Source organism: Rhinolophus sinicus, linkage group LG07, assembly GCF_036562045.2.
Source record: "Rhinolophus sinicus isolate RSC01 linkage group LG07, ASM3656204v1, whole genome shotgun sequence".
Taxonomy (NCBI): Eukaryota; Metazoa; Chordata; class Mammalia; order Chiroptera; family Rhinolophidae; genus Rhinolophus; species Rhinolophus sinicus.
In genome coordinates, this window is record NC_133757.1 from 49,949,080 (window position 1) to 49,974,090 (window position 25,011).

Here is a 25,011-nt window from a genome sequence, read left to right on the forward strand (position 1 = left end):
AGAACATTTCAATCCTCTTTCTTTCTTGCCTCTGATTATATTTCTGAGCTTTGTCCAAAATAGTTGGTAGATACCAAGACATCAGTAAGTTTGCCATTCTTATCATTTGAATCAGGTGGGTACCAAAGTAGGGCTAGTATACCAGTTGAAGCTGAGTACATTTGTTTCATGTGAGTTTCTATGGCAGAAGGATCCTGAGAGCTGTAACTTCTCAATTCATGGTAAAAGCTGGAGCCAATGTCATCTAGGGGATGGTGTCTCCCTTGCGGATAATTCTTGGCCATTCTAGCATCCCAAAGCTCTAAAACTAGGTGGTTCCAGTGTGTATATTTACCACTAAATTGTAGATTTCTGTACCAACTGTACTAAAATACATGTAAGTAGTTATTCATAGGTGGCAGTTCTTCCAGGTAAAGTTCAGAGGCTTTAGAAAGTTTCTTAGTGATTTCAACACTTTTAAAATTCTTGGTATTTGTTTCATTGTTGATTTTTGTCACTTTTGAGAATCAAAGCTTTCCCCAAGTAAATAGTTCATCAACAAAGTTCTGGAAAAAGCATAAGTACAAAAGGATATCCAAAAGCAGCTTTATTTGGTCTTAGTGTTTTTAAACCTATCATCAGAGAAAATAAATAGAAATAGAATAGAAAGTGGCTAAATGATGCAAGTCCTTTGAAACTTTGCCATTATGACATACTTTAAACTCCAAAATGACAACTGTTGAGCTGCTTCTTTCTGGGAGGAGCCAACCCATACACTCCTTCAAGCTGTGTACTGTACAACTCCAGGGAGTGAAATTCTCATGTATGGAATGTGGTGACTCAGGGCAGCCAGCAGAGCCCTTGAGACTGGGAGTTGATCAAAAGGCAGTGACCATCCACAGAGACCAACCAGCCCCTTCTCCCAAATGGAGCCCAAGAGGGGTGTGGCAAAAATAGATTTTCTTTATAAAACTTAAAGACAATAAGGAAAATGTACCTAGTAGAAAAACATTTAGAAAAATAGCTTCTGAACAGAAGTGATTTGCTTCTCCTCAAGTCTATCCCTGTCTCTCCCCACTTCATTACTCTTATTCTTTAAAACAACAACAGAAACACAAACATCACAAAACCTTGAAGTTCAACTTCTAGCTGCCATTGGCCATCAACACCTAATGACTCTCAGAATTCAGTACTTTTTTCCTTGTTGGCTTTGGGGCAAATTTTAAAGGCTGGGGGGAAGTAGAGTAGGTAGTGTACCTTAACTTTATTGCTTCTATTATCACCAGATAAATTTTTGGAATTGTGTAGCTGATCTGCTCTGGACCTTAGTATTGGATTTCAAATATGATTTAAATAAATGTGGGTGCTTCCAGTTGAAGATGCTAGATTAAACATAGATTTTACCTTTACTCCTTCTCAAAATGTCACTAAAATGATAAAGGGATTTTTTACAAGATAAATTCACCAGAGGAACAAAAAGAGGAAAAGGAGAAGGAAATGGAAGGTACTGGAAATTTTAGATTTAGGAGTACGAAGAGAAGAAGAATGAGAACTTCTTTAAGAAAGCTGAATATTATATTATGTCAATAATGAGAAGGAAACCTGATGTACCCTGAAATACACTCTGATACCTCTGATATGGAAATGAATTAACAACAGGAGAAATTAGTTGAAGGATTCATTGAAAATCTTTTTACATGAAAATCTCTTTATATGGTCCACCAGTTTCCCTTCCCCCATTCTGGATGAAAACTGAAAATTTAGTCCCTAAAAAGAATGAAACAGATGTTTTCCGGAATGAAGAATACCAGAAGGGAAGGGGTACTCTACTTAAAGAGGTGGATTAAATAGAAAGTGACTTATTCAATGTTGATATTTCTAGCCTTCTTCCCTCATTTGGCTCTGGGAACATGGGCAGATAAGCTTTTACCCTTTAAGTAGAAGATTGATATTATTCTCTGGAGACAACCTGACATAGTCTGAAAGAAAAGATCTAAAGATACCGAGCATTGGGGTTTCCCCCAGGGAATTAACCCTGTCAAACTGCTTACAGTGAAGACAATCATTTGCATAAATCTTCCAATTAGCTTTTTAGCCACCAACCCCCACTCCTAATTATGAGCAATCAGTCAGTGATCACTCACTAGACATTTGAGGAACAATTTTAATATGAACAATAGAAACAAAACAAATAGGAAGCATCAGTTTAAAGGGAACAGAACTTATGCAGGAAGATGAAAATATTTTTACATGTATCACTAATAATCCTCAGAGAGAAAAAGAGCAAGTAATATATCTATAAAACTATTATAAGGTACTCTATAAAAGGAACTTGCAGAAAACCAAAAAGAGATCTGAGAAATTAAAAAACATGTTAACAAAGAAAGTATTCCATAGAAATTTTGAAGTGACCAAGAAGCTAGAACTAAAAGAAGGAGGTAAAACTTAGGAGAGAAGAGTAATAAAATTAGAGGACCAGTAAAAGGGGTTCAGTAATCAAAAGAGGTTCAAGTGAAAGGAGTTCCAGAAGGAGAGAACAGAAAAAAATGCAAGAAAAGAAATCACCAAAGAAACAATTCAAGAAAACTTCTCATAACTGAAAGACAAGTTTCTAAATTGAAATAATCCAACAATTGCCAAGCATAGTGAGACCCAGATCAAGGGACCTCTTTGTGAAATTTCATAATAATGATGAAAAAATAAAATCATACAGAATCGAGAAAAGTGTTTCCTTAAGGGATCAGTGGAAGCTACTAAATAATGAAGAAATAACCTCTAACTTTGAAGGAAAACAATTTTTAATCTACGATTCTATGAATAGAATCAACCTTTGAAATAAAGATGAGGGAGACTAAAGATATTTTCAGACATTTTCCCTTCGAAGAATATTTTCTCAGGAAGCTATTGGGACATGTGCTGTACCAAAGTGAGGAAGTACCCCAGGAGATGATAACCAGGAAATGGGATCTTAGAGGTGAAAGAAATCTTCAGAGTGATGGCATGTGTATGTCTTGAGATAACAGCTATTCAGCAGGCCTAGAGAACAACCAGTCCAAATTGTAGTGGTTCAGAAAGCTCCAGGAGAGACTTTTTTTCAAGAAAAAATGGATAGAGTACTTAATATATTTGAATGAATCGAGAAGAGATTTATATAAATGGAAGAAAATTGGGGGTAGAATTAATTATTTAAATACATAGAGGACTGAGCCAAAAAAAAGTCATAAACTACGGAAATTAAAGTCGTGCAGGGAAGAAAAAGTAATCATAGTGCACTACGTGGCTGAGCTGTAATACCATTTATGTAGTCAAAGTAATGAGAATAAAATTATGATATAACTGTTCAGAGAGGACAAGATGAGTGGGAATGTGTACATGTGAAAGAGAGCTAAACTTTATTTTCTATAGTAGGGTGTCAGTAGATGATGCATGAAAGTGAAAATTCAAGAAGTGGCACTGTAAGTGCATTATTTAGAGAATGAGAGAAAATACAGAAAGGTGGTTCTCTGACAGGCCTGGGAAGAGGTGAAGTGAGTTTGTTTGGGGGTGGAGGTTAAGGGTGGGAGTAGTGGTTATGGATTACTGTTTTTTGTAACAAGTTTCAGATTACTTAAAGCTTTGTACTATATGGATGTAAAACTAATGGATAAAGGTAAGAATTAGAGGAAGAATAAATTAATATGTGAACACCCATACCAAATACCGTGTTTTCCCGAAAATAAGACCTACCCTGAAAATAAGCCCCAGTTAAGGTCGTCAGCAAGATGGACGCATTTAGTACATTACAACGATGTTCCAGAAGACGATGACATGACTATATTTGAGTAAATGTAGATTGTTCAACATGAAAAAATAAGACATCCCCTGAAAATACGCCCTAATCATCTTTTGGAGCAAAAATTAATGTAAGACCTGGTCTTATTTTCGGGGAAATATGGTATAGTGAGAACCATTAACTTACCTAATTATAAATGAACATCAGTTCTTCTGTATCTCTGTGATCAAAGTAATTAGGGAATTAATAAAAGAGGTGCAAGATTTCTACACTGAAAACTATAAAACATTGAAAGAAAGTAAAGAAAACCTAAACAAATGGAAAAATATTCCATGTTCCTGGGTCTGAAGACTTAACGTTAAGATGGCGATACTCTCAATGCTCAAATTGACCTACAGATTCATCACGGTCTCTATCAAAATCTCTCCTGCTTTTCTTTTCTACATAAATTGACAAACTGACCCCAAAGTTCAGGTGGGAATTCAAGTAATCCAGAATAGCTGAAATAATCCTGAAAAAGGAAACAAAGTTGAGGGACTCACACTTTCCAATTTTAAAACTTACTACCAAGTAACAGTAATAGAAATAGTGTGAAACTGGCATAAGGATAGACAATGGAATAGCATTGAGAATCCAGAAGTAAACCCTGTCAGTTCAGTGAGGGGAAGAATAGTCTGTGTAACAGATGACACCAGGATAACTGGGTACATATCACAGAAGAATGAAGTTGGACCCTGTCTTCATCGTAGAGAAAAATTAACTCAAAATGGTATCAAAGACCTAACTATAAGAGCTAAAACAGTAACACTTAGAAGAAAACATAGATGTAAATCTTCAGGGTCTTGGATTAGGTAAATTATCTTTTAGATATGACAACTAGAAGCACAAGTGACAAAAGAAAAATTGATAATTGGATTTCATCAAAATTTAAAACTTCTGTGCTTCAAAATGATAGCATCAAGAAAGTGAAAGAAAGAAAGCCACATAATGGAAGAAAATATTTGCAAGTCATAGTTTGATAAAGGACTTGCTTTCAGAATTTATTAAAAATAAAAATAAACTCTTACAACTGAATAGTAAAAAAGCAAGCAATCCCATTTAAAAATGGACAAAAGATTTGAATAGATATTTCTGCAAAGGAGATAATACGAATGGCCAATGAACTCATGAAAAGATGCTTGATTTCAGTAGTTATTAGGGAAATGGAAATTAAAACCACAATAAGATACTATCTCACACCCACTACAATGACTATAATAATGATAAAAGAAAATAAGTGTTGGTGAGGATGCAGGAATGTAAAATGGTGCAGCCACTTTAGAAACTAGTTTGGCAGTTCCTGAAAGTGTTTAATATAGATTTCCCATATGACCCGGCAATTCTACTTCTAAATATATACCCAAGAGAAATGAAAGCGTATGTCCACACAAAAGCTTACACAATGTTCATAGCAGCATTATTCATAATAGCCAAGAAGTGGAAACAACTATTGTATGGCTGTACCACATTCTGTTGACCCATTCATTTGTTGATATACATGTGTATCAACAAATGAATGGATCAACAGAATGTGGTATAGCCATACAATGAAATATTATTTGCCACCAAAAGCAATGAAGTACTGACACATGCTCTAACGGGGATGAACCTTGCCAATACTATGCGAATGAAAGCCAGTTACCAAACACCGCATATTGTCTGATTCCATTTGTATGAAATGTCCAGAACGGGCAGTCTATAGAGACAGAAAGTAGGTAAGTGGTTGCCAGGGCTGGATGAAGGAGAATGGGAAGACTACTGATGAGCATGAGATTTCTTTCTGGAGTGATCAAAGTGTTCTAGAATTAAGTAGTGATGATAACTGTGCATAACTGAATACACTAAAGACCACTAAATTATACTCTTTAAAAAGGGTGAATTTTATGGTATGTAAGTTATATCTCAACAGTATTTTTAAAAAATAACTGGAAGAAGGAAATGGAAAATTAAGTTTGCCAGTTCTTTTAAAGTAATGTTCTAAGATGTTGCCTGGCTAACGTGTATGTGTGTGGCTGTGTATATTTTGGATGAATTGGGAGGAGAGAAGGAACGATACCTTTGTCATCACTTGTTAAAACAAACTTACCATAATCTCCATTAGAGCTGGTGCATGATGCCTCCTTGATTTGGATGGAAAGCCACCGAGCTTCCCTCCTGCTCCCTCTCCTAACCCTCCCATCATCCAGAAAGGTCTACAAAAAAAAAAAAAAAAGAAAAGCCCTGGAATAGTGATATCTGAGTTTTACCATGTTAACTGCATCTCTGGTTTTCTCCTGTTAATAGCTGCCTCACACCCACAGGCTTATTGTGAGAATCAAATGTACTTTTAGGCAGGAAAGGGCTCTTAAAGAATAGAAACAGTCTACACATGTGAAGTAACAGATATCACGAACAGAATGGTTTTTTAATTTGGTGACTTGTGATGTCCGTTTAATTGCTCTGACTGACAGGGAGAGACAGAAATTCAGTGAACAGTTTTCATTTCTGGGTATTTTTACCATCTTACTATAATTTTAAGAATTGGCACAGTAGAGTGGGGTGAAGGGAGAGAATGTTAGGGAGATTGCTGATGGAGAACTCGGTATCTTGTTATTGATGATCAGGAAATATTTGATGAATTGAATTTGTCAGGCAAGGATTTGGGGGATAAGAAATTGTTGAGGTTGAGGCTACGTGGGGCCAGTAGGGGACCCCTTTGTTTACATGTATAAGCCGATCGCATCCTTAGCCTGGACTGCAAGCTTTTACAGTTTTTTCCCATGGCTTACTTTGGCCTCTGACACTTTGCTTTCTGATGCAGCCTCCTCAGTTTCTTAGATTTATTAATTTTAAATGAATAATGGTGGGGTTAGATTCAGCTTAAGGCTAGCTAAGTTATAGTTGGTAAGGATTCCCAAAGGCAAAATATAGACAAAGTATACTGTGTGTGAGGCAGCGTACATTTATTCCATTTTTGGTTAAAACAAGGCTTGGGGAGGTTGGGTATTTATGTATTTTCCGAAACAGGTGGTTGTGTGCTTGTACATAACAGACGTTTTGTTTCCTGGGAATCAGTTGAGAGTTAAATGTAGGAACTTAACCTTCACTGTCACCTAGAAGGTGGAGAATGAGAATCACGAGTTGGTAAGTACTTAAGAAAAATAAGTATCTACTTTCATGTCAGTTCGTTTCATTTTTTCCTTCTTTCCCTTGCTTGCCGAGATATATTTCAAGGTCCTTGTGGCTTGGCCAAAGGGATAATCATCCTGGAACCCATTTTAGTGACAGGATCTCTATAGATGATCCAAATGATCAATTCTGACAGAATGAGGGCACTATTGTTTATAGTCACGCGTAGGCTACAGAAAGGGGAAACTCCTTTTTCCTCATCAGCTATTTGGGGTCACTTCCCTGAGGGAGACCAGTGAGTGCTGCCAGGACTGCAGCCTCCTCTCCACAGTCCTTGGATCACAGTTCTCCCCCACTCCATCTGGGATCTCTCCTTCACCAAATATACTCTAACCACATATTTGGGGGAGAGGAACCCAAGAATTGGCAATATAAAAGAATGCCATATCCCTTCTCAGTCCCGAAATCTCCTTCGTGAAGTGCCTGCGGAGGGGTAGGGGTACTCAAATCCATCCATTCCCATGTGTAGCATGCTGCTACATTCTCACCTTCACACGGTACGTATTCTTTCACTCATGCTCTTCCAAATGCTCTCTTGTTCTTTTCCATGTATCAAAATCCTACCTACTTTTTAAAAAAAGTCTAACTGAATTTCTACTTTTTCTGAGGAACCCATTTTAACTTTTGTTTTCTTATTTAGCTTTATAAGGATGTGTGTTTGTTTTCTCTTACTCCTTTGTAAGTTCCTTGCATATAGAACTCGTGTATTATTTGTATCTTGGCTGGTAGTCAGCAAGGCTAGAAACAGCAGAGGTTATTGTGACTCTAGTGTAGCTATTGAACCATGAGCCAGCATCCTGCAATAGCATACAAGGGACTAACGCTTGAACTCTAAAGATGAAGAATGCAGGGATTTTAGAAACACGTGACTGGCGGAGTCTCTCCCTGGACTGTCCTTCTATGAAGGCAAACCTGAGCAGTTTGCAGCCTACAGTTCCATAGGGAAGTGTGAAGGGAGTTCCCAGCCATAAAAAATAGAAAACGAAATTAGTTTGAAGTTTTTGCTGAATTCACCTTAAGCATAATCAATATCTACCCTAAGTTCTTCACTGAATAGTTTAAATGAAACTACTGCATTGCACATGCTATATATACCTTGGCTAGGTAATATCAATGTGTAGATTGTTTTCAAGTTAGATTTTATTACCTGACATAGGTATATCATCTGGGTGCATGCTGTGTAAAGCATCCAGATATTTTGAAGGATTAGATTATGTTGTTTAAATCCTTCCTATTCCTTCACCCCCATCCCCATGTCCAAAGCAAGTGTGGTGTTCTTCATTTTAGAATATTATTTAGGACAAAAGGCATGGTGAAAACAGCTAGTGGCTCTTTGAAGGGATGTGTGTTAGACTCAGATATGGAATTGCCACCTGCCACTCACCTGAGTCTGTCTTTGACATCGGAGAGGCTTTGCATCTGTGAGGGCATCTGCCAGCCCTCTCTTCCTAAAAGAGCTTGCTTAGAGGGAAAGTGTTGGGATTTCTAGCCCATTTTCTTCTGAGGTAAAAATATGTCAAATTAAACACTGCAGGATGTAGAGAGGCTTTTGGGGGGGGGGGGGTTTGTATCCAAAGTGTTACTATAGAGCAAATACTGTTCATTTTCTCAAAGAAAGGGAGAAAGCAGAGATCATGCCAAGAAAAACACATACAGTGGAATGAGGTGGAGAAAAAAATGTGGCAAGTCCCTAAAATCAGATGAATGTAGGAAGGATCCTCCCCATGATTCATTCCAAAAAAAAAAATTTTTTATAGTATTGCTTGTTTTCTTTCTATGTTCTTTTCTTTTTAAAAAAATTCTTTTCCATCGTCGTCGTCTCTAGTTTCAGAAGCAGGTTAAGCTTACTATTAAGTCTAGAGCAAAGACATTATTAAAATTTACCAGCCCTCAAAAGTCAATATCCAATTACTGTACCTTTTTGGCCGTTCCGCATAATTAACCCTGCTGCTTGATTCAAGGGACGCCAAGGGAACCCCGGCACTGTTGGAAGCTGTAGCTCTTTCCTTAACCCTTCATGCTGTGCTGCAAGGTTGAAGAGCCCATTGCCGGGGTTTCTGAGGGGAGGGATCTGTGAGGGGTTAGCCTTTTCCAAGAGAAGATTTCCTTCTACTCCCTCTTGAGGACCAATGTAAAAAGTATTGCCTGATTCAGAGAGAGAGAGAGAGAGAGAGAGCTTGATTGCTTTGAATTTGACTAAAAGGGAGTACAGTGACATTTGTTTTCTTTACTTTTGTGTTTTCATATCCTATCAAGTTAATACCGTCACATTTGGGAAAAATTTTACTCTGTTTTCTTAATAGATCTCTTAGAATTATGTCTCTTATGGAGATAGTGTAATAAATGTGGTTTTTAAAGCTAATACGTGTGATTTGTTTACTTAAAATGAAGCCACCTTGTAGCCATGCATAATTTTCTTAAGCATTTTTTTGAAGGTACGTGTAATTTTCAATTGGTTACGTTTAGTTGTAGGACAGGTTTAAGAACAGATTTAAGTAAGCTTGCCTGCCTACTGGCATATCTAAGGAGGAAAAGTCCTGCAAAGCAATTGTCGGCAGGAATTAGGTCTCTAAATGCCCTTGTCTGGCAGGAAAAGCTATGTGTGCATCAGGGAGCTCCCATACAGTTAACGTGGCACTGTGCAGGGAGATGAGGGCCATCTCATTTCAGTGCACGATGCTGGGGAAAGCCTGTCCCTAGGCACGCGTGGGTGTGTGTGAGGGCTGCTGAGCTCGCTGCCCGTCCAGCTGAAGTAGACTGCAGAGCAGTTTTATTTTTTCATTGGGCTCCCGGGTGGGGAATCCCTCCTACCCAGCGAATTTGGGGAAATTCCGACATGCTGATGCATTTTCAGCTCTAAAATAATAATGCCCTTATTGGAGTGGGGAGCAAAAAGCACACAGAGAATGATTTTCAAACCCGAATCTACCAATTCCTAGTGTGTGTTCTCCTTGCTTGCTAAAGCCGTGCATGCAGAATCTTGCGGCTGTTAAGGGAGTTGGGATTCCACAGCCCAGGGATTGCCCTTCTTTCCCTTTACCCACGGCTCCTCCTGTTCTGGATATTAGCATGCAGGAGATCCAGCAGGAGAATCTCCCCAATATCCACATTTATCACGCAGTCAGCCAAGCGAATGGTCGTGGTGGCTGCTCCAGACAAACCTGGCAGTGCCCCTGCCAGCAGTTTTCTAGTAACCTTGGTGTCCCTGCTGCAAGGTTAGTGGCTGTGAATTGACTGAAGCCCAAACTTCCTTTTTTCTCTGCTCTCTCTGCCTCCATTCCTATGCCTGGCTCTCCCGCTCCTGCCACCCCCTACACTTAGGTTTATTAACTTGCGGATGGCATACAGGAACTAGACATGAATTTTTAAAATACATTTTAGAGTTTTTAAAATGTGCATAATATAAAAAAAGTGTGCATAATAGAAATATATCTCAGTGTTCAAAAACATTCTCTGATTGACATGGCAGATTAAGGAAACAGAATATAAAATAGCCAAATATTTTCTAGGAAGTCATACTTGTTGAGTAGGCATTTTTGCCTGACAGATTGAAATGAGCTTCTTTGGTGTGTTGGCATATAGTCCAGAATTGCAATTTTACTCACTTTTTAGTGTTTATTTAAAAATCCCTCTATTGGCTCATTTCATAGAAATAAGAGCTCACTTTATCTCTGACCTTTGTCCATAATAAGATCCTCCAAGAGCAGCCATTTTCATCTTGGTTTAATTTGTGAGGACAACATTACCATGTGTGTGTAGTCACTTAATTTAGTGGTGGTTATCTAATAATAGAAATGAATGAAGAAAGAATCCTTTTGGAAAGGAGATTTTTATAGAAATCAGTGTTTCTCAGCAGCTCTTAACTAATAGGTGTTTATTGACTATATACTCAGAATGTATTGAGCACTTTACAGATTCTAAAGAAGAGTAGTAAATACATCCTTGTCTACAAGGTGTTTCTTAACCAATTTGAGGAGATGTAAATTCTCCATGGTATAGTATGGGAAGAATACTGTTTTAAGGGTCCTAAGCTGTGCAGTAAAAGTTCCAGAATAGAATGATATGCAATGGACTGATTTGCCATTGAGATAATTTCTTTAGATGTGAGATTGGAATTCAGAGATGTCACCCAGTTTAGTTTAATGTAGTTGTGAATAGCTGTAGAATTATGGCTAGTTTTTTGGTGGTTGTAGTTTTTTTTTATATCCATATCCTGTCTTATGTTATATTTGAACACATCGACATTGAGTGAACAGTCACTGCGATTGCTGCCTAAAAACGAGGCATGTATAGTAGACAGGGATGAGTTTTTAGAACCAGATACATCCAATTTCAAATCCTAGCTATGCTTATTCTTTCTATTAACTTAATAATGTAATATGAAATGATTTTGATGTTAAGCTAAACAAAGCATGATTTGAAAAACATACCTGCTGCCGCTGCACCTTTTAAAATAACACATCCTTCTGGACACAGCCGAGGTCCCCGCTCCCAGAAGCCTTCTCTGGCTACTCCCGCCCACAATAATCCTGAGTCATTGCAAATTGAATTTCACTTGGTTATTTAAATGTTATTGAGTTTACTTTTCATTTGGCACTTAAGCATTGTTATAAAGGAATGCATGTCTATTTTGATAATTGTGTCATGCCTTGCTAATTAGATCGTTATCTCTTAGCCAGCATGGAGCTTGTCTTACATACCTTTATTTTCCTCACAGCACCTCAGTGTTGCTCTGTACATAAGAGGCACGGAGTTGATACCTTTTACTTGAGGAAAGTGGTAACAGTTGTCAGAAAGCAAGGACAGATTCTATTCTGTGTTCCAGTCTGTGGATGGAATTCTGGCCTATTCATTTCATGGGTGTCCAGCCATTACCCAAACAAGTAATTGTTGACTTTGAGTGTACGTCTCTAGCTGGTTAAACAACTTGGTTGCTTTCCAGTGTAGCATTGCAATGGTGGGATTGTAGTGAAAACACATAGGTAGTAGGCTGTATGCATGGTTGTATCTACAAACTAGTGATGAGTAAAGTTTATCTAGTACATTCTATTTGGAAGTTTTACACCACATCCGTATTGCTAAGGGATGGGTGAAGAAGATGTCTTAAAAACTCAGTTTGGATTGTCACCTAGGAAGTAGCACATCATGAGTCGTTGACTCATGACAAGTGCTTGCTTGCTAGTTTATAACGTGCGCTGTTGTAAAAGGTACTGCCGTGGAGCAGGTGGTTCATTGGAATAAACCTCACGTTTGTTAAGCAGGGACTAAGGAAAGGAAGGCTTGGCTATGTCTGAATCCTTTCTTCTGACAGCAGTCTAGAATGCAGTGGGATGTCTTAGAGCCAGTTTGGCTGGTTTCTTGAATCTCTTGGTTCTTGTTCTCTCTTTCCCTACATAAGACTCTACTTAGAGTTCTCGAGTCCTGTAACTAGTTCATTTTTGCCTGTCTAGAATGATGGCCGTGCCTACTCCTTGAGGCTTATAAGGGGTGAGTTTGGGGTATTAGATAAGAAAAAATTAGAGGGCAGGATTGTAACTTCTCCCTCCCTGTCCTTGGTCCTCCCATTGACTATCAGGTCCTAGGGACCTTATGACATACCACCATCCAGTGAACACAATCGACACATTGGATGAATTGACCAGTTCCAAAACTGGGATTGAAGGACTGGAACATTTTGGAAAGAGTTAAGGTACTTAAGAATGTAATCGTAGCGCAATAGGTAGTAAGATATTTTAGATTTAAATAATATTATGTAATTCAAGTTTTGGTAGTATGAGTACCAGTTAATCTCTAATGGAGTCAAATGGCTGGAATTTGACTGATTGCTGTTGTGTATTAGCTGTAGTACAGCACAGCATTCTTCAACTGCCTACAGCGTCGGTGATGTGTTTAGAACTACATTGGCTTTAGCTTCATGTCAAGTATGAGTAAGTATAGGCGCTTTTCAGAATTTATAATGCTAGCTTTATATCATTTTATAGTCTAATCGTCTTGTTTTGAGCTCTCTCTCTCTCTCTCTCTCTCTCTGATTTTGTTCTATGGAGGAATTGCTCCGTTTTCTTACTACATTTAGAGAAAGTAAAGTTAAACCATATTTGACATATAGGATTAGTTCTTTTCACCCCTTTCCCACAAACGTAATATGGGTGAAGTTTATCTTCAGGATTTCTAGCTTTCCCATTCTATTTTCATTAATATTGGTAAAGTCCTGTTCCCTCATAATTCTCCATCAAATTTGCACCCAGAAAGAGATAGGACTATCAATATATTAATCTTTGTAACTCTCCTGGGCTTCTGAAATTAGATTCATATTTCTAATCATGACACAAAAGTAGGTATTCTCTTTTATAGGCATCTCAGGCTTCATTTCACCAAGCCCCTTAAATCACACAATAAAATATAGAGCACTAGAAAAGAAATTTGAAAACTGCCTAGCATGATCAGAGATCTCAAAAGGATGTCAGTTCCTCTTCTCACTACATGACCCACCAGCTGTTGCCAGTTACACACTTTGGGCATATTTACGGCTTTGGTTCAGGTCTGAATGATTCAGGAGACTTGGGGGGGTGGGGGGAGGGGAGGAACCTATTCTGTCTCATGAATTGTTGTAGACCACTGAAACTGGAGACGTATGCATCAGAATTCCGAGCTCTGTGGATCTTTCTTAACCCTATAGCATTGCAGCCCTCTGATACCAGCATTTTGGTCTAGTTCTAGTGTATATCTTTCATGTTGCAAAAATCAGCAAAGGAGAGAGGGGAAAAGATATTCCCTAAATCTGGTTTGAGTGAATGTTGGCTTTTTTGTATAGAAAGAGAAGGGAAATAACTTTTAGGCTAATTCCAGACTTTTTTATCGTCAGTGCTTTCTATCCTCCTTCTTTTGTTCCCAGTTAGGGGGTGTTGAAAGCTACACAGGAAGTTGTATTTGTTATAAACCTCCCAGAAGCCTAAACAAACGTATAAAGATTCTTAACTGAATGAGATCTAAGCTGAATTATATGGACTTCTCTTAGAAATTGTGGTATTAAAAAGAAAACTCTGCAAGATAATTCTGATGTGGTTTATTTTTTAATTGTATTATTTTGCAGATGAATGGAGATGAAGGTATAATAAACATGCAGTGGAAATATACATCTCTTATTAAATTGAATCTCTTTTTGCTTGATGAAATAACCCTGGGGATTCCTGGGATTCCTTGGTGCTTATTTATTTATAGGTTTATATCTAGGAAGGCTGCGGCTGCAGAATAAACGCTACTAAGCCTGCTGTGCCACTATGCTCAGAAAGCTTTACTTACAGGAGTACTTTTGTGAATACCAGCACTTCAGTTGAAATGTAGTCTCCTAGGCTCTCGAATCCAGTATATATTTAAATCATAATAGTGCTTTTCATTTTGATTATAGAGAAATAAGAAACAAAGAAGTATACTGTGGTCTGACAGAGATAGAGCAGATATTTTGGAGGCTTTCAAGATTTTGATCTTGAAAGCCTTTCTCTGTTGGTATATACTTAGTGGATATTCGTCAGAGTGATTGATTCTCTCCAGAAGAAGCAGCATTTAGATGATGTATTTTTCATAGTCTTTGTAGGTGGGAGGAGGGATTGCAAGAGTATACAGTAGTTCTCCCTTATTCATGGTTTCGCTTTCAGAGGTTTTAGTTACCCGTGATCAACCGCAGTCTGAAAATATTAAATGGAAAATTCCAGAAGTAAACAATTCATAAGTTTTATTAAACTGCGTGCTGTTCTGAATCGCATGACGAAGTGGTGCACCGTCCCTCCTGGGTTGTGAATCATCCCTTCGTCCGGCGTTACCCCCTCTGCATACATATACACTACCCGCCCATTAGTCGCTTAGTCGCCATCTTGGTTATCAGATAGATTATCAAGGTATCGCAGCACTTGTGTTCAAGTAACCCTTACTTTATTGTTGTAATTGTGCTATTTCATTATTATTTATTGTTGTTACTCTCTTACTGTGCCTAATTTATAAATTAAACTTTATCATAGGTAGGTACGTATAGGAAAAAACAATGTATATAGGGTTTGGTACTATCTGCAGTTTCAGACATTACCTGGAAAGTATCCCCTGCAATAACGGGGGGACTACTGTATTAAGATTTTAGGTGAAACAATATCTTCATTGTTGAGAGGTAAGAAGTAGTGGCACATTTTTGTCTTTGTTGCCCTACCTTGTTTCTAACATTTTCAAATTAATGATGGATCTTATGTCACTTGAGTTCCTTTATATTATGAAATGACTGTAATGTTTTTTAAAATCAAATTTAAGTTTATTAAAGCTCAGCTACTGGCTGGCTATCTCTTATTATAGCCCAGCGTTATGCGTAATGTATAAAATAATTTTAACTTAATGTCATGTATGGACTGCAAACCATGATCATTAGTATTTATTATTTTTCACTTCTTTCTGTTTTATTACTTTCTTCACCATCCCCATCTATACCCCTAGTGTTTTATGCTAGTCCTTGAATGGATTCTCTTTAGAGAATGTTTTTCTCTTTAAAAACATTGCTGAAAAAGCTATTTCATTTCTGTCTTTTTAAGTCTCTGCTTAATTATATTGCCTGCTTAAATATAGGAGAAATTTATTTTATTTTTATCAGGAAGCCTTCCAACCAATGTGCTGTGCTATAATTATTGAAATGTCATGAACTACCAAGCTCAACTAATCTGAATAATTATTATTCAATTGTAGGTATATTAGTTCCAAGATGGTCTCTGCACCTTTGTATTAGGTTGGTGCAAAAGTAATTGCAGTTTCAAAGATTAAAAATAATTGTAAAAATCGCAATTACTTTTCAACCAACCTATTATAAGAATATGAAATTATATGAACTTATTTTTAACTTGTCTCCTTCTGAACATGTTTTCTTTTATATAAAAAATTCTGTCTAAATGATGAAAAGCAATAAACATTTTTAAATGACTATCCAGAACAGATTGCTACCTCAGTTTCCTTTATCAAAAGGGGTCATATGTATAGTAGTTAAATAGTGGGGGCTTTAAAGTCAGGTTTGAATCTTGGCTCTGCTACTTCCTAGCTGTGTGACCTTGGATAGAGTCACTTAGTATCTCCATGAGAATCTGAGAATAATAATAATACTTCCTCAGAAGTTTCTTTGGAAGATTAAATGACATTAATGCATGTAAGGTATATGTATCACACGGCTAGTGCCTAGTTGATATTGGTGACGACGATGATGATGTGGCTTTTTAAGGCTTGCTACAATATTGTAGTTAGGAACCTAGAAATAAGCATCCTTACAAAGGTGAGGCCGAGCTGCCTCAGAACCTCAGTTGGGCAAAATATAGCAACAGATAGGAAGCCAGATGCTGAAACCACTCAAGAAGAGAGAAACCAGCAAAATGAATCACTATCAGAAAATTTTTGTAGAAGCTCAGTAGTCTGGGACCACTTAATATATAGACAAAGAGCCCTATACACTTTGTGGCCACAACGATTTAATATACTAAAGAGGTATATACTGGCTTCTGGTTATCCATTGCTTTGTAACAAATCACCTTAAAATTTATTAAAGCAACAACAATCATTGTAGTATTATCTCCCCTAGTTTTGAGGGTTGATTGGACTCAGGGAGGTAGTTCTCGCTTGGGGTGTCTCATGTGGTTGCAGTCAGTTGACAGCTGGCTCTTCCTCACACATGTCTGGCGGAGGCTGGCTGTAGTATGGAGTATCTACATGTGTCCTCTGTATGTAACCCAGATTTCCTAACCACGTAGTGGCTGGGTTCCGAGATTGAACATCCCAAAAGAACCAAGTGGAAGCTGTATTGACTTTTATGACTTATTTTCAGAAATCATATGAGGTCCTCCAATTATGTTCATGAACTTGTTGTAACGATGTTGCTAACCTTTTTTGATATCAGAGGGGGTTATTCATTATGAATTTGTACCAACTGGAGAAACAGTTAACCAAGTTTACTACTTGGAAGTGCTGAAAAGGCATGAAAAAGTTAGACGACCTGAACTTTTTGCCAGCAATTCATGGCTCTTGCATCACGACAATGCACCAGCTCACACAGCACTGTCTGTGAGGGAGTTTTCAGCCAGTAAACAAATAACTGTATTGGAGCACCCTCCCTACTCACCTGATCTGGCCCCCAGTGACTTCTTTCTTTACCCGAAGCTAAAGGAAATATTGAAAGGAAGACATTTTGATGACATTCAGGACATAAAGTGTAATATGACGACAGCTCTGATGGCCATTCCAGAAAAAGAGTTCCAAAATTGCTTTGAAGGGTGGACTAGGTGCTGGCGTCAGTGCACAGCTTCCCAAGGGGAGTACTTCGAAGGTGACCGTAGTGATAGTCAGCAATGAGGTATGTAGCACTTTTTCTAGAATGTGTTCACAAACTTAATTGTCAGACCTCATATTTCATTACTTCTTTCATATTCACAGGCCTACCCAAATTTGAGAAATCATAGACCCTTCTTTGATGGGAAGAATTATCAGCATTATCATATAGTGAGAAAAGCATGTGTGATGGGTTATATTGTGGTGGGTATCTTTTGTAAACACAGTCTGCCTCTGGCCATAAGAATTCACATCCCTCTCACATACATTCAAATACATTCAGTTTCTCTACCAAGACCCCTAATTCCCATTGCATTACAGGGTTAACCTAAAAATAAAAAGCCCAAATGAGAGGCAACAAGCATTTGTTTGGAATCAGAAAGAACTGCACTTCAGGAAGTTCAGATTCAGGTAGAAACCCAAATAGTGTCCCGATTACAGAGTGAAGACAAGGGTTTTTTTAATGAGAAAAGAAAAGGAAATAATTACATGAATAGAAGAAACTTCTATTGGGGTTAACAAGCTGAGTTACTCTTTGGCTATACATGGCTGGTACTGATTATATTTTAAGAAAGAGAATCCATAATCATCAGTCCTTGTGGTAAGAATGTCTGCTTTCCTGTTTGCTTTGTCAACAGTTGTTTGTAAGACAGTGTTGGTTTGGCCCAGTTCAAAGTTTATTTTGTCTAGTTCAAAGATTCCAAAGGTTCAAGGAGCAAGACATGCACGGCAGTGCCTCTGGAATGGTTGCTCTGGCTCCATTTTTAAAAAGCTCCACTTATGTTAACTTTCACAGCAGGATCAACTCCCAAGTCCAGGATCTTAACGTCTGTGTGAGATGAAGTTCAGGTGTGAAAGAGGCTCCTCAGGTGTAATTCCTTGCATAGAGCTGCTTGAGAACCATTCCTCTTGATTTGAAGCCCTGTGTCTAAAGAGAGAAGCTATCTGTCCCCCATATGTGCAACATACGAAGGTCTGACAATTAAGTTCACGAATCCATCCTAGAAAAAGTGCTACATCCTTCATTGCTGAATATCACTACAGTCACCTTTGAAGTACTCCCCTTGGGAAGCTATGCACTGACGCCAGCGCCTAGTCCACCCTTCAAAGCAATTTTGGAACTCTTTTTCTGGAATGGCCATCAGAGCTGTCATTGTATTAGCCTGGATGTCCTGAATGTCATCAAAATGTCTTCCTTTCAGTATTTCCTTTATCTTCGGGTGAAAAAAAAAGTCATTGGGGGCCAGACCAGGTGAGTAGGGCGGGTGTTCCAATACAGTTATTTGCTTACTGGCTAGAAACTCCCTCACAGACAGTGCCGTGTGAGCTGGTGCATTGTCGTGATGCAGGCCTTGTAATGGTGGGTCAGCATAGGATAATCACAATAGACCATCCCAACGAAAAAGGGGGAAAACAGGAGATACATAGTAGTTACTGATTGACAGAAGTTCTGGAGTCTCCCAAACCATGTTGCGAGTTCCTTGATTAGGGATCAGTCTTTCTGTCTATGGGATTGGATTGTTTGCTAAGATTCTTGACTCTGCTGGCCAGGCTCTTGATTTTTCTGAGTCATCCTTGGCTTTTGCATAAAAACTAGCCTGTTTTTGCAGCTGAGTAGCCAATAGAAGTTGGGGATGTCCAAAGCCTCCCTTCATTTTGTTCTGTTTCTGTCTCTTTCAGTTTAAGTTAATACAATTTCTCTTAAACGTTTGTGGGCTTCTTATTGAATCAATTTATAAATTCACTCCATTAGACAAACCCACACCCACAAATCTCTCCAAAATAAGTCTTCCTCAATCTTGAACTCCCTGTGAGACTGCAGTGGGACAATACCCTTAAGATTCTTAGAAATCCTGTTGTTTAATGGCTAGTTACCTTTGAGCCGTGTCCTTAGTATCTTTAGAAAGCCCCCCGCCCCATTTGAAAGGGTCAACGAGGCACCACCTTAAATGTTTCTGAGACCTTAATAAATGATCTTAAAGGTTCATTCTGGATTTGATGCTTGCCTAGAACCTATTTCTTAATCTGAGAACAGTTTGCCTTCTATAAAGATGGGGAATGATAAAAAAGTTTTATTTTCAAACCAGCAAATTTTAGGTTGTTTATATTTCCTCCAAATTTCCCTTGGGAAAAAAAAGATAGGTTTTTTTAATAGCTTATCTGTTCCATTTGTATTTTACTATGGACAGCTAGAAGAAGACAGGTATCGCTTTTAAAACTCAACATAAAATTTGCCTCATCTAGAGCATTGAGTTCATTAGGTACATTTCCTCTTTTCCATATTACTGTACGTGACAACATTGCCTATCACTTCTCAGCCTTTTGGCTAAGATCAGGTATGACAACATTGCCAGAATTTGCACCATTACATATATTTCCTCTAGCTCCTAATAAAATTTTCTTCACTTTTCTTGAAGCTCTCATCAGCAGCATCCTCAAAGCCCACTCTACCACCTGCCATTTCACCTCAGAGTTAGTGCTACATTTTAGTTTTTTTAATATGGCAGTACGCCACTTCCAGGAATGTTGACTCTGGATTTTAAAATAAAAGTTGTTTTATAATCAGTATGCTTTAAGTAAAATGAGTAAATGTTAGAGAAATTTCTATTAAAACTGCTGAAAATTGAAAATATGTGCATGTATAATCATTGTGATTATGTTTTTAAAATAATTTTATCTTTTCGAGATAGTGAAATATTAGTGTATAACATATAATTCTGTGATTTGCTTTAAAATAGTATGTTAGTGGGGGGAATGGGCTGTGGGACAGATGACATATTATCAACCATAAATTGGTAATTGTTGAATCTGGGTGATGGGTATGTGGGAATTTGTTGTACAATATATTTGTATATATTTGTTTGTTTTGTGGGAGGCAGCAGAAGTTATACTCAGAGACTGTTTTGCCAGCAATTTATTTAGCACAGATTTGCTGTGGGAATTTCACACAAGCCAGTAGCATACAGGATAATATCTTTTTATAAGCAAAATATAGAAATAGCACACTCCAAACAAATGACAAAGGAACAACACTATTGTTCCAGCAAGGGGAGGTGAAGGAATAAAGTGCAAATTTAATATGAGGAGACACCCGAGAGAGTTGGTGACAAGAACTGATTTCCAGCGGCCAGTGCACAAAAGTCCCCTGTTGCTAGAGCACGTTGCTAGGGAAGCAGGACACCAGAGTTACTAGGCAGGCTGATCTCTTGCACCACTGGTTTTGGCCAACTGTCTTGGCCAAGAATGCCTCCTGAAGACAGGAGTGAATCCCTAACGGTGTCCGGAGAGTTTTCAGGTTATCAAAGAGTTGCCTCAACCAAACCAAAAATTAGATAGTCCTCACGAACTCTCAGTATTTGTAGTCTAAATGTCTCCTGCCATTCTTGCTTCTCCATATGTTCTTTTCGATAAGCCACCAGCTCGGCCCCTCAGCTGCTGGGCTACTGACTGCTTATCAATGACAACAGATGTAGAATGATGACATCCTGGCACCGCTTACTTCATTCTTATGTCAAAGCAATGTGGGGTGATGACATACTGATACAGCTTCATACTTATATAAAAGCAACTTTTTTGTCATAAACAAGAAGATTAAAACAACTTCATTTAAGTCATAAACAAGTGGATTTGAAATCATATTAAACCTATACTCAACAATATTTAAATTTTTCCCCAATAAAAAGTTAAAGTAAAAATGCTTGGAAAGTTCTTTAGAAGAAAGAAAGTTAAAACTTAAAAAGATTTTATACTTAAAAGGGTACACTTTAGTTTCATAGGAAACTCCCTTATATGGAACACTCAATTTTCTGACAGTGCCAAGCAAATGAGGCATCAGATGGTACTTTTGGTCACCTACAGTTGAAACTTTTGTTCTCATTTTTTTCCTTTTTTTTCAAACTTTATGATTACTTTGTTTATGCATAAAAGCTATCGTATGGTCTATTTACTGGCTCTAACCTGGCACCATAACAAAAAAAGTCGCTATACTAGGTAATTTTCAAGCTATTCTCCAAAAGTTACCCATCTACACAGAGTGAGAAGTATACCTCCCAGGATCCTAGGGATATCCTTGGCAAGTGTAAAATTTTTTTTGAAATCCCATGGTTTACATTTGAAACTTGCATACGTTTTATTTTTACTATGTACATACTAAGTATATCTATAATAATATTAAAATGTTTTTTGCCGTAACTCAAGGAAAAATATACTCCAAGGAATTGTGCCAAATTACTCCTCCAACACGAGTGAACACTGGGGCACACTGTTACTTATGCATCCCCCAATTTGATCACAGCTCTTGATTACTAGAAATGATGGCTTCTGATGAAGCACCGTTGATGTGGTATCTGTTTCTTTATGATAAACAGCTGATATGCTATTTAGTGCATAAGTACTCGTAATTGTTTTATTTTTGTGGTGAATCATAACTTTTAGTGGGCTGTCTTAGATATGTCTTTCTTGATATTTTCCCCTAATTACTAAAATAATTCATATTCAGTGAGCATATAATTTGAAAAATGCAGAAATGCATAAAGGGGAAAAAATTACTTAGTGTGGCATTATTTTTTACTAACTAAATGCATAAAGGGGAAAATAACTACCCATCATCCCAGCACCCAAAGGTAACCATTATATTTTTATTACATCCTCCCAAATACTTTTCTAGGTACATTTAAAAATTTTTTAATTTTAGAAATTTTTTATTAGATTAATATGTGATATTTGTTTAAGTCAAATAATACAGAAGTGTTAAAGTGAAAAGCGAATGTCATCTCTCCTTAAAGATAAAACCATTAACAATTTGTATAGATTCTTCCAAAGGGTATATAAATGTGAGGATATATTCTTACTTGCAAATATAGAATCACACTATATATTTTAACACAAATATAAAATCATACTATATTTAATTTTATAATTTAATTTTTGCACCTAAGATCTCTGTGATACATTCTTTTCACAGATGTATATGTGGATCAACTCATTCTTCTTCACAACTATGTAGTGTTTCTTGTATTGATATACCATCATTTATTTAGATGGTTTCCAAATGTTCACTGTAATAAATAGTGCTAACGTGAATATTCATTCATCAATAAATATTTAATGAGCACCCTCTGTGTGCCAAGCCCTGTTTTTGGTTTTGAAAACACGGTGGTAAACAGAACTGAGATCAAGCCTTCATGAAGCCGTTCTCCAGTGAACACGCGTATCTTTGTATACTTGTGACAAGTTCAGTGCAGAAAATTTTTGAAAGCAGAATTGTTGAGCCAAGAGCACATGTTAGATACTGCTAATTCTCTTTATTTCAATCTGATAGAAAACAAAGCCAACTCATTTTATTGTTTTTAATAATTGTCATTATTATTAAGATTGAACATTTTTTCTGGTTATTGGCCATTTGTATTTCTTCTTTTATGAGTTGCTTAGTCATAACCTAAGAACTCTAGATAATATGAGGAAAGTGTGTAATAAATTGTTTTCAAAATATATTGGACATCTAACGTTTGAGTGTGATATAGGTGATGTTGGATCTGCCAGCAGTTTCTGGGTGTGGGCTGGGATCGTGTCTCGTGAAGCCGAAGAATGGAAACACGGACCAGGGAGAGGCAAAAAGTTTTAAAAACGGGATAGTTTATTGGAGGCAGGAGAAGAGGTTGCAGCTCCCGAGCGGGAGTGGGTCCTGAATGGGGGGTGCCCCCTAACTGAGGCAAAAGCTCTTAGTTTATACCTTCCCTTGCCTGCTTGGGGAAGGGGAGCTGTTTGAAGAAGGGAACTTGTTTGAAGAAGGGAACTGGTGCCTTCTAATGAAATTCATCTACCAGGTTTGTTCTGCTTGCCCATCCTAAAGGAATTATCAAAGTAACCCATTCTTTATCTATCAGATCTGCTCCATTTGTCAGGCCAAAATGAATTTTATGATTAACCTCAAGGCCTTGTTACATTATGTCCTGGAGCAAAGGAGTGATTTCAAAACCTGAAGTTTTAGGATATGGCTGTCTTTTGTTTATTCCACCAGGGACCTCCCTGTCTACCTAGGGACATGCTAGCTAACCTGTATCAATTGGATCATATTTTAAAATTATTTTTTATAATCAGTTTGACAAATAATGCAAAAAGGTGGAGAAGCTTCTTATTCATATATCAGCAAGTCAAGATTTATTTACTGAATGACTTAATGAGTCCATAGAGCTACCTTGTCTAAAATTTAAGTCCTCTGAGTTATCTCTTCATTCGAAAGCCTGAAAATCACTGGTAACAAAGCAAACGTCTTCTAAGAGAATACTATTAATATATAAAAGAGAAAATTGTGCTTTCCTAAAGAAATCTTTGAATTGAATTGCGTTTTGATGATTGTTTTTTAACCTTGCCAGCATGCATTAAAAAATGTTTAAATTGAAATATAATTTACATCCAGTTAAGTACACAAATCGTAGGCGTTGGATTATTTTTTAAACTGTTGCAGTGAAATGAGAAACCAAAACGTTTCCCATTAACTTTGGGAGACGGATGAGTACAGACCATATTTACAGTGCTTTGAACACTTGCTCTGAAAATTTATAGTACTTTTAGTGTTATGATACAGTAACACCTATGCAGCTAGGCAACTATTATGTATGAAAGAAATTTAAAATGCTTTAATGGAGGTCAATTAATTGGAGGTCAATTGATTAAATAATTTTCTAGCTAATTAGTACTGACTCATAACACTTGTAGTGCTTTTTGCTGAAGTATTTCCAAAAGATTGGTTCTGTTCTGTTGATTTTTATAGGTACAGTGTCGTTGATATCAGTGACTCTGAACTTGAATGATTATATTGCCAGGTACTTCAGGGACATTATTTTGAATGTAAATTTATCCTTTATCCACTAGGATGATAGTATAGAAGCTGTAGTATCAAAAATGGTTAGACAGCATTTTATAGTCAGGACCTTAAACATCATCTAATGCAGTCTTCATATCCCAGATAGAGAAGCTGAAGTTCAGAGACAGACGAGGGCCTTCAGAAAGGTCACCGTCTGAGCCAGTCCTGGAGCTAACAGCAGAACTCTGGCCTTCTGCGTCCAGGCACATGTTTTTCCCATCTTCCCTACTTCCTTTTGAGAGGCATGGACTGACTCGGACCCACACACTTCTTAGGAGGTTATCTTTGGTAATTTTTTGCCAGTTTGTTTTCTTGAACATTGCCACTTTATTCTGTTGCGGAAAAGCAGCGAGGACCGAGAAACTCAAGCGGCTCCCAGAGGGCAAGGAGAACACAGCTTTATTACACTAGTGGGCCCAGTGGAATCGTTCCCAAAGAACTGAGTACTGACTGGGGTCAGGCGCTTTGTTTTATATGTTTAGGCCTCCGGGTTGGGGGGGAAATCTGGCCGGGATGCCAGGGAGATCCGTCCCTAGAAGCTGTGATCCCTCAACTTTGTTTTGACAGGGAGGCCTCTAACTATGGTGCCTTCGGGAATCATCTCTGATAAGGTATGGGAGGAGGAAGGGGCAGAGCTCTTAGGGGGAGCTTGCGGGAGATAGCTCCAATAAGGGGGAGATTGAGCTCTTGGGGGGGGGGGGGGCCTGCAGGAAAAACCGTCCCAACAATTCTAAAAGTAGAAAGTAGGAAACATCTCTTGTTTCGTGAGGGTTCTAGGTACTTAATTCCGGGTGACTCTTAATTAAGCATGCTTTTCACATTCATGTGAGAATTCCTTGCAGAATATGTA

At 37.8% G+C, this 25,011-nt stretch overlaps 1 protein-coding gene across 2 annotated transcripts in view; it reads left to right on the forward strand.

The window, feature by feature from the left end:
- The window catches only part of MCU (mitochondrial calcium uniporter), a 182,996-nt gene that overhangs the window by 79,977 nt on the left and 78,008 nt on the right, over positions 1-25,011 (forward strand). The window contains exon 1 of one of the 2 annotated variants that reach the window (XM_074339574.1): positions 7,333-7,455. The exons of the other annotated variant lie outside the window; for it this stretch is intronic. Coding sequence (XP_074195675.1) covers positions 7,420-7,455 — 36 coding nt within the window. The 5' untranslated portion in view covers positions 7,333-7,419. Of the gene's footprint in view, positions 1-7,332; positions 7,456-25,011 lie in introns of those variants that run through there. 2 annotated transcript variants of the gene reach the window in all.